Raw genomic sequence first — 10,933 nt, 5'->3', positions numbered from 1 at the left:
ATACTTATATCCATAAATGAAATTTTTATTGTTAATATCAATGAACACAGAAGAATATTCATGTGCCAAGGAAATATTGCTCACAAGATCACAAATGTCTGTTGATTTGTATTTATCAATGATTTGGTGAATCACTATATGTCTCTGAGTTAAAAAATATATATATATATATACATATAAATATACATATATATGTGTATATATATAAAGGGGTTTCTGAAACCATTTCTATTTGGACTTAGGCAATAAATTCATTAGAAAAAGAAAGCAGAAGCTTTGAAGTTAACATCTATAGCCTTTATGGATAGCCTGATTCACCAAACATGAAAACTATATCCTGTTCCACACGTTTTAAGTCATACACAGGAAAGCACAAGAAACACTGATTTGGCTCAATGATTTGCCCAATGAAAGGATTTTTTAATTTTCTTTAAGTTTTAAAAAAAATCCCCCATAAAGTTGTCAGAGGTACCTGACGGTGTTACAGAAGCAAAGTGTTTTCTAAGCAACTCCAGGGCTCTGTTATTTCTTGCTTGTAGGGACTTCTCTGTTCTCAGTTCATTCTTGATGGCATTGAGCTCCCCATGGATTTTTTCCATTTCTAATTCATAATACAATTTCATTTCTTCTTTTAGGAATGCATTTCCAACCTCAGTCTGCCGCTTTAACTTCCTAACAGCTTCTTTTAAATCCTTGTTCTCAAGGCTCAACTTGTGAATGACCTCTTTGGCTTGCTGGAGCTCTTCAGTTAAGTTTTTAACATTTGTTGCTTTTTCAGAGAGGTCATTTCTTAAAGCTTGAAGCTCCCAGTCTTTCTTAGAAGTTTCCACCCCTGGTTCTTGAAAATTTAGGGGTTTTGTGGATACTTCTTTTTTGGAGTTCAAAAGTTCTTTTTCTGCACTTTCAAATTCCTCTTCAATTTTTCTGCATTTCATATCAAGCACTTCCAGCTCTTCATTCAAAAGATTCAGGCGAAGTTTTGGAGACATTCCTTCAGTGAATTTCTTTTTCTTGTCTTTTTGTGGTGGAGTTGATAACTCCTTTGTACCCCAGGTAAGAAGCTCTTCTGTGCTATTAAAGCTTTCTTCAGTTGCAATGTCTAAATTAGATGATTCACAGGAGACAGACTTTGTGTCTGCCTCAGTCTTTGAAATGTTTATCTTTCTCTCTATTAAATTTGATTCTTGCTCATTTTCATTTGGTTGGGAAATAAATTCTTTCCTTTTAAATTTATTTTCTTCTAGAAACTTTCTACTAGACAAATTAAATATTCTTTCCATTCTCTTGGCCTTATTTAAAGTCATTTGTTCAAAAGAAGATTCAAGCTGAACAGCTTCATCTAGAATATCCTGTGCACTGAAAAGAGGAGCAAACTTTTTCTCCTTCCAGTGTTTTCTCCTAGCATCCATTTCTTCAGGCACCTCTTCCAATTCCTGAAAAACAAAATTTAAAATCAAGGCACATATTTACACTGGCAGCTGGGACAGTGGAAAGAACTAAGAATCCTGGCCCATTGGTGAAAGAATCTAAATATTTGAGGGCTGGCACTCCCTCTAATTCACCACGCGACTCAGGCCTCAGTTCCCTCTTTTATAAATGGAAAGGGCTAAACTGGCTAAGTTCTACAGACCCTTCCAGCTTTAAAGTTCTCTGATCCTATGAAATATAACCAATAAATGGACAAGCTTGGCTATTTATTATAGAGAAAATAATCCTATGAGAAAGCAACATGAAAACAGATTGTTTCAAAACAGTATAAGTGATTTTTAATTAATAGGTAAGCCTGTGTTTCCAAAGTCCTTGATTTCTTTCTAGTTCTTGGTTGGACTACTGTTTATCCATTCTTTAAAGTGACTAAAATATCAGTGCTTAATGCAATGTGAGCTGTTTTTGGTAAAGTATACCATGCAGACTTCCTTATGACTAACTCTGCCAAATGCCCTTCTGTCTTGACCTGTAAATTCCTGTTATTCCAGTCTTGGGCTTTGCTTTTAGACAAGACTGCCAAGTGTACAGAATTCAATCCATTTTGACAGCAATTTCATGATGAGAACCGAATGTCAACAATTGGAAATACTAATGCCACCAAATGGGTTTCTTTAAGATACTGACTCCAAGTGTAATTTTTAGATGAAAAATTAGCATATTAAACCACAACCAACTTTCTAAATTTACAAAAGTTACAAGATATTTATTTTGTTTCAAAAGGAGTCTTCCCTATTCAAAGAGAGTCCGTAACATATAGCTTTCCTAAAACACAAAAATATTTGATCAGCGACTACTTTTGAAAAAAGGGAGAAAGAAGGACCCAAGCAACACACTGATGGGCCACTGGCATCTGAAGCCACCAAACTGGTGACTGCAGTTACCGCTAAAGGGTGGGAAGAAAAAAGGAGGGGATCACTTTTTTCATTCTATTCATTAAATTGCTGCAATATACGTGCAACATCACCACTGAGAAAAATCAAAGTATGTTTGCATCTATTTTTCCCATGCACACAAATATACTTTTATCTTGGTAACAAAAATGGCAGTTGTGTTTATTTTTAAATTAATGTTTTCTTTAATATTATTAAAGAGTATAAATGTTATATTATATTAATTAATATATTTCATATAAAGATGCTAATAGTCATGCATGTTATCTGTAAAATTTTGGAAAATACAGAAAATCACAGACACACACACAGAGAAATATTCCTCATGATCCCATGGCACTGAGATAACCACTCTTTGGTATATTACTTCTCAGTACTTTTTAACAAATGTAGTTTAAATTCTAACAAATTTTTCTTGCTATAGACAATGAGAGAATAAACTCAATACCTACATGCCTGACACCTTCCCCCCAAAAGAAGAGGGATGGTAACTCATTATACCCAAGGATATATCTCCACTGACAAGTATTTGGCTTTGAGGAAAGGAAAAGGTACAAATATTCAGTGAAGGTGTTAAAATGATTGGTTCAAAAGCCATAACCCAAACTTTAAGTTTAGTCAATCAGACCACAGTAGTAAGTCGAGACTTGAAATTCATGATATGTATCAATATTTGCCATTGGAGTATCCTCTGCTTTCTCTTGAAATAGTCCTCTCTAACTTTGTTATCCTATTAGTCACCATCCAGAAGCATCAATGATGTATCTGCCCTTAAAGACAAAGATGACCATAACCGCACTTGCTCTCCTCTCTAGAAACATGAATGCAAATACTGGGGATTATTACAGTGATCATAAAGGAAAAGAACAGAGAAAAGGGAAAAGATGCTAACTGCCAGTCACAGTTTTTAGCAGTCAAATTTTTACCAGACAACTTTTTAATAAGAGTTTAAAAATGCATCTAGGGAATTCCCTGGCAGTCCAGCAGTTGGAACTGTGTACTTTCACTGCTGAGGGCTCGGGTTCCAACCCTGGTTGGGGAACGAAGATCCCACAGGTTGTGCTGCTGCTGCTGCTAAGTCGCTTCAGTCGTGTCCGACTGTGCAACCCCACAGACGGCAGCCCACCAGGCTCCCTCGTCCCTGGGATTCTCCAGGCAAGAACACTGGAATAGGTTGCCATTTCCTTCTCCAATGCATGAAAGTGAAAAGTGAAAGTGAAGTCGCTCAGTCGTGTCTGACTCTTAGTGACCCCATGGACTGCAGACCACCAGGCCCCTCCGTCCATGGGATTTTCCAGGCAAGAGTACTGGAGTGGGGTGCCATCACCTTCTCTTCTCTGACAGGTTGTGCAGAGTGGCCCCCCAAATGCTTCTAATCAGGTAGCAGTGGGAGAGAGATTACTATTATTCTTTCTACCAAATTCTGAGTGAAAGGTATTGGTGAGGTTGACCAGGAAAGAGGTGTGCAACGGGGCAAGTCAGGTGAGGCCACTTTATACTTGAAGATAGCAATAAGACAAATCTGAGATAGAGGTCTGGCTGTAGATAAAGGTTAAAATAGAAAGCTCTTTTCATTAATGATTTTGTACCTTGAAAAAGTCACTCTATCTCCAACCCTCCCATAAATCTCTGGCTAAAAACATATATATATATTTTTTTTTCAGTGTCATTATCTTTCTTTCCTGGGTCTCTGTACAATTTCCTGATACAGCCAATGCTTTTCACAGAACTGGGAAGAGTCCATTTATTTTATAACTGAGGCTCAAAGAAGTTAAATGACTTGTCCAAGTCCTCACAGCCTATAGTGGTAAAACTGAGACCCTGTCTCCCAGGTCAGTGCTTATTCTAAAATTTCTCTTTATTCTTCTGATAGGTTTCATTCCACAGATTGAAAGAAAACAACCCACTATTTTCAGAGCTTAGGTATTTTTTAAAGGGCCACAAAAGGAGAGAGGAGAAATGAATGGGGGAGGGTAAGGAGAATTGCATGTCACATATCAAAGGACAGAACAGAGAAAGGTTTGAAAAGCCTTTTGGAATTTCCCTCCCCTGGCTTACACAGGGCAGGGTCAAGAGGTCTCTGAACTGCTTCTTTCTCTCTCCCTTTCTTTCTTTCCTTTCTCTTTCTTTTTTTTTCCTCTTTCATTGGCAAGATATGCTTTAAGGGATTGTTCCCAAATCGAGTCACAGAGGATAGCAAAGCCCAGACTGAGGGTAAAAGGTACCAGGCTCATTTTCTCTTCACAAATTGTGCTCTTTGTTTTTTTTCCGCAGAACAAGTACAACATTAGTATTCTCTGGCAAAGACAAGAAATATGCTTTGAGACAATGACACTCCTTCCTCTATCCTGGCATAGCAGCCAGTTTGCTTTCAATAAACTTGACTAGGTAATGTGTTGCAGCATAAGGCAAATCAAATGAGAGCTGTTAGTGAGAGAATAAGCATGCCTTTTTAGTGGGTCAATTGCTAACACTTTTTATTACAAGGGCCTACCCAACACAATATTGGGTGTTGAAGGATCGAAGGGTAGGGGAAGGAGGTCCAAGAGGAATGAAACACTTAAAGAAACAAACAACCAGAACATAGGAAAACAATATAAAGTCATATGACAAAAATGATGTTAGTGGTCCTCTAAGCCAGTGATCTCCCAGAAGTCCTTGGGACTGCACTGCATGCTTGTCCATTATATGGCTACATGTATTCATTTGTGTCTGACGTGAATTGATAATGGACTACTGATTATTCTAGTTAGTGTCTCTCTAAAAACATCACCATTCATCTTCTGGTAACTTCCTTATTTTTGCAAAGGTAAAGTAGTAGTGCATCTTGGTGGAGTAAGGAACTTTATTGACTCATGGAAATGGTTTCTACTCACCTAAAGAATTTGGGAACCACTGATAAAATAAATTGAAAATGATTTATAATGTAATATAACATAGTGTAATTGTTCAGAGCTAAGCAAAGAGTGATCACTTATTGTGGATTTTTAGGTAAACTATTACATAAAAATCTTAGGTGAATGCATATCTGTCTTCATATAGCTCCAGATACTAATACCCTGTTTATTGTGAAAGGAGAAACCCACTAAACTATCTCATTTTCATTTTCAAGGTATGGGGCCCTGGGGAATATGCTCATATTAAGATGGATAAGTGATCAAATATAGGAAATCTAATTATTTTCTAAAATATTCATATTTTAAATCACATGCTTTAGGGAAATTTGATGACATAAAAATCAAAGATCTTTTTCTCTATTTCCTTATCTGATTTACATTAGATTTTCTGTGAAAATGTCAGGAGTATCTCTTTTGCATAAATCTCGATCTGCCTGCAAAAGGCAATTATTCTTCCAGGCAGGGGGAACCAGGGACTGGGAAACCTCTAGAAACTTTTTCCCATCTTGCAACAGTGCTTCACCCCAAACTTTGTAAACTGGGAGTGATGTTTAGAAAAGGTCATTTCCAACCTGTGATGGACAACCTTATGTCATAACCCTCAGCCCTTCAGCCACACTCAACTGAAACTGTGGCTTTTAGTGACAGCTTAGGGGCAGTAAGGGGGAAGACAAAAGGCCCTTCTTAGCCCAGGGAACTTTTCCCCATTATTCTTGGATGGTTTCAGTTCTCTCAACCCTCAGAAAAACTGGTTGGCCAAGATAGGAATAGAAAAGTTTGATACAAAGATCACTGGCCTTCCTTCATTGCTCAACTGTCCAATCTGTTCTCACATAAAAGCAGTAGTTCTCAACCTATTTTTCTGCTTCTCTTGTTCCCAAGCTTAAAACACTGCCACCATTACTCTCTTCCCTTGCTCCAGAAGATTCTGACCTGCCCCTTCTATGAGAGCTTCTCCATATGAGGACTCTCCAAAGCTGTCTGAAAGAAGGCGGGTAAATATGTTTTGCCGTGCAAAATTGTGGGGAAGAAGGAAAAGAAAATTCTTGAGAAAGAAATTGTCAATTCTGGTGTAAAAAAGACTGAAGAAGTCAGATATCTTGGCTCCCACATTTTAGAACTTCATAAAAACTTACCTTTTGTGAACCCCAGTTTCTTCAGGTGTAATATACAGACAATATACCTTTTTCCAGGTGGTTAAGAGAAATTAGTGAAAACGAAAATGCAAGCAATTTTATACTGTACACAATGGGTTTTGTTCTTTTTTAGATTTCCCTTACCTTCCCTTGGAACATCAACCAACAACCCAACCCTTCTCCAAAGATATGTGCTTCAGAGTTGCCAATCTGAAGTCATCAGACCTCAGAAAAAGTCAGTTTAAAAAAAAAGAAGTACTGTTAAGGTAGGTAGAGGGGAACTTAAACTTGAATCTTACATTAATTTGAGCTGTATCTTCATGGAAGAATTAGCCCTAAATCCTGTAAGTTGTTGATGTCCCCAGATTTCCAAGCTAAATTTATTCTAAACAGAAGAGTGGTAGCCTTTCTACACCAAAGAGATTTATATTTTTTAAATCACTAATTGCTTTGCCATGAACTTACCAAATCTTCCAATGTTTTTCAGAGCCACCAATAAACATCTTAAAAATATTACAATTGGGGCATCAGTTTGAAGATTAGCAAGGATGACTCTGCAAGTTTTTTCTGTGCTTCAGCATCATCTCATACAGTTTCATTTTACCAATATGCTGAGATCTCCTGGCATGTTATTCATCATTGTATCCCTTGTTGCTGCTGCTGCTAAGTCGCTTCAGTCGTGTCCGACTCTGCGCAACCCCATAGATGGCGGCCCACCAGGCTCCCCCGTCCCTGGAATTCTCCAGGCAAGAACACTGGAGTGGGTTGCCATTTCCTTTTCCAATGCATGAAAGTGAAAAGTGAAAGTGAAGTCGCTCAGTCGTGTCCGACTAGTAGAGACCCCATGGACTGCAGCCTACCAGCCTCCTCTGTCCATGGGATTTTCCAGGCAAAGTACTGGAGTGGGGTGCCTTATTGCCTGGCATATAGTAGCCCTCAACAAATATTTATTGAGTGAATAATTCTTAATATTCTTCCTGAAAATTCTATAATGTTTTGATTCTAATTGAGTTTCTGTAAATAGCTGTAATTTTTCCTTTGGCTTATGAGGTTTTGTGGGTGGCATTTTAGGGAAAGAACTTTTATTTTTCCCTCAAAGTTTATTTGGCTCAGCTAAAGTCTTTAGGACACTTTTTAAAAATATAAATTTATTTATTTTAATTGGAGGCTAATTACTTTACAATATTATATTGGTTTTGCCATACATCAACATGAATTCGCCACAGGTATACACGTGTTCCCCATCCTGAACCCCCCTCCCTCCTCCCTCCCCATACCATCCCTCTGGGTCATCTCAGTGCACCAGCCCCAAGCATCCAGTATCCTTGTATTTCTATGGGGCTTTTTTGATAGTGTACTGACAGTGCAGACTAATGGTCTTGTTAAAAGACTGAAGATTTATGTTGGGTGAGGCTCTGTGCTTCTCAACATCCATAGCAAGCTATCAGCCAGCACAACGCTACTTACAGTTCCTGAAGGTCTTCTGTTGGTTGCCGCTGTTCTCCTTCTCCAGATTGAACTGAAAAAGAAAATGCTACAGCTTAATTAGAAAATATAATTAACCAGAATGCCCAAATCTGTGTTCATATCTGAGATGTAGCTTAAAATTACAAGTGATAGCTTTAATGTTGTTTGGCTGATCTGAAATGCAACATCAGACACTTTGAAGCAAGTTTTCATTTTAACTTGTCAACCCAATTTCCCAGCTATTATGCCACTAAGTCTTCCTTCCCCCAGCAACACAAATATCAGATGGGACGACAATCACGGTCGCATCTTACTCAACACTAGACCTTCTTGCCTTTAGCAACTACTGAACAAATGAGCCAGCACTGGCGGCCACAGCAACATGCTTGTTAGTAAGGAGCATGCCAAGAGCCACGTTAGCAGAGGCTGGAGCCAAGGCCTTGGCTCCCTCCCCCAGAGTCCAGTTATTTTGAAAAACCATTAAAAAGGAACGTGATCCCAGTTTTTGCCTTAATCTTTCAGGGTCCTCACATATGAGCCAAGTGTCCACTTCACCAGACAAACTGTCTTGTCTATTGTTTCACATTGAGAGCGAAGCCAAGAACCATCGACAACTGGCCCTATGAACGGTTCTTACCCCCAATTCTTTGTTATTAGTGTGGAATTACTCCTTCTAGAAGAAAAGATATGAAGTCACCTTAATTCTGAAAGGCTGAGTACCTTATTAGTATGAAAGTCACATTTTTGCTATAAAGCTGCATCTAAGCATGCAGAGTTTGGGGGTTTTCTCTGTAAATGGTTAACTAAACTCCTGCCACGGCAGCTTCCGTGCAGAGGAGATGGCTGGCGAGGCTCGGGTGCTGCCCTGGACGCCACTGCAGGTGACACCTCCCACTTCCCCAGGCCCTACCCCCGTCTACCCCTTGGCTGGGAAAAAGCAGGGACGAGGCCTGACCCCACTCCTCCTTCCACACCCCGACTTCCACACCCAGTCACCTTCGTTCGCAAACGCCCGCCAGTTCCCGGCCCGGAGCCCTAAAGTGTGAGGAAACCGCAGCGGGCGTCGAGGCGGGGAGCACGGTGCCTCCGCCCGGGTCACCCAGGGAGGGCGAGGGGGCCTGGGGAGCCCCGGCCTGACTGGGCTCAGACCTACCTGGTGGCGTGGGTGGGGTCCAGTGGGCCCTGGTCCCTCTTCCCTCTTCCCCAAGACGGCCTCCAGCGGCGGGCAAATGACCTGGGTTCGGCGCTGGCTACCGCGACCCGGCCGGGGCGGCCAGGGGCAGAGCTTCTGCAGTGCAGCGCCAGCGCCGGTCGCGCCGTTGCCTGGCAACCAGCCGGTCCGATTTAAAGGGACCCGCGCCCCGCTGCCAGGCGCGCGGGGCCCTGCGCTGCCTGGCGGTCGTCACAACCCGCCCGAACACTGAGCATGCCTGATGGGGCGGGCGCTGCGGTGGCTTCTGCTTGCACGAAAGCCGAGCTCGAAGAGCAAGAGAGGAGTCAGGGAGGGAAGGAGCGAGAAACTGCGAGGCAGCCCCACCCATGGTGGGCTTATTACGGAGGGTGTGAGTGACTCATAAAGCCACCTGGACACTGCGATTGTGGGGGAGGAGGGAGTGGCACACGGATAATCCCTAGGCCTGCAGTTTAGTAACGTTCCCTCGAGGACGGTCAGCCCTGGAAGGTCGCCTGGATTTGGTTCGGCGTTCCTGACAATATGGGAATTGCACGCCCCGCCCCCCACGCACATCCTTGCCAGTCAGCACAATGGTCTGGCCGGAATTTGTGCCTTTGACCGAGGTTCTAAGGGCCTGTATCAGGAGAGCATGTGTCCTGGTCGCAGGCCTATGGGAGACCAGGCTCGTTCTCCAGCTAGCCCATGGTGTCCTCACCCATTACTCAGGAATTTCTCTAAACCACTCTTGCACCTATTTGAATTTAAAACCAGTTACTGGCAACTGGGCATCCCTGATGGCTCAGATGGTAAAGAATCTGCCTGCAATGCAGGAGACCTGGGTTCAATTCCTAGGTTGGGAAGATCCCCTGGAGGAGGGCATGGGAACCCACTCCAGTATTCTTGAAGGCAACTATTCCAACACTGGGCTTCCCTGGTGGCTCAGACAGTAAAGAATCTGACTATAATGTGGGAGACATGAGTTCGATTCCTGGGTTGGGAAGATCCCCTGGAGAAGGGCTTGGCAACTCACTCCAGTATTCTTGCCTGGAGAATCCCAGGGACAGAGGAGCCTGGTGGGCTGCTGTCTATGGGGTCACACAGAGTCGGACACGACTGAAGTGACTTAGCAGCAGCATAGGAATGTTGTGAGGATTGGGTGAGTTAATAGCTTTAAATCCCTTAGAGTAATCCCTGACATGTTGTTCAGTCGCTAAATTGTGTCTGACTACTTGTGGCCCCATAGACTGCAGCATGCCAGACTCCTCTGTCCTCCACTATCTCCCAGAGTTTGCTCCAATTCATGTCCACTGAGACGGTTATGCTATCTAACCATCTCATCCTGTGCTACCCTTTTTCACATAGCCAACCCTATATAAACGTTTGCTGTTATCATTAGTACTAATATTATCTTGTCTTATAAATTCATTACCCTCCTAAAATATAAACACACTGATGGAGGGCACTTCTATGGCAGTCCAGTGGTGAGGACTCTGCTTCCGTTGTAGGAGGTCACTCCTTCATGTGGTCAGGTATCAAATGGCAGAGTGTAAACAACAGTGAGGACAGAGATTTGTTATTTGAAGGTACTCAGACTTGGAGATAGGTTTTCAAATATGGAAGACAGAAAACAGTTTACCCCACTAGAATCTTTATCAATACCAAAACAAGGCACTTGATAATAACAAGATCATACACTCAAACAATGGAACCCAATCTTCTTGTTTTACCAAGTAGGATATTGAGATTCAAACAAGTCATGTGATTTACTCCTTGATCACACAGCAAAATAAGCTTTTTGATTTCTCTGGCAAACTTGCTTGAGTAGTCTCAAAGGCAGGATATTTGGGGGAATGAAAAAATACACATTTATTGGTATATGCA

The 10,933-nt window shown here is 41.5% G+C and overlaps 1 protein-coding gene across 1 annotated transcript; it reads right to left on the bottom strand.

Moving 5' to 3' along the window:
- Positions 1–386: 386 nt before the first annotated feature.
- Positions 387–9,402, bottom strand: CCDC160 (coiled-coil domain containing 160). The gene is made up of 3 exons (XM_040266187.1): positions 9,032–9,402; positions 7,879–7,930; positions 387–1,433 (listed from the first exon to the last, which is right to left on the bottom strand). The coding sequence occupies exon 3, from the start codon at positions 1,407–1,409 to the stop codon at positions 438–440; it is 972 nt and encodes a 323-aa protein (XP_040122121.1). The 5' UTR covers positions 1,410–1,433; positions 7,879–7,930; positions 9,032–9,402; the 3' UTR covers positions 387–437.
- Positions 9,403–10,933: the final 1,531 nt, after the last annotated feature.

Source organism: Oryx dammah, unplaced genomic scaffold (genome assembly GCF_014754425.2).
Source record: "Oryx dammah isolate SB20612 unplaced genomic scaffold, SCBI_Odam_1.1 HiC_scaffold_23, whole genome shotgun sequence".
NCBI lineage: Eukaryota > Metazoa > Chordata > Mammalia > Artiodactyla > Bovidae > Oryx > Oryx dammah.
The sequence above is the reverse complement of the archived record's forward strand: the minus strand, read 5'-3'. Positions and strand labels throughout refer to the sequence as shown.

Excerpts from the sequence above, each read along its gene's own strand:
- CCDC160 (XM_040266187.1), bottom strand. The coding sequence starts at position 1,409 with ATGGATGCTAGGAGAAAACACTGGAAGGAGAAAAAGTTTGCTCCTCTT.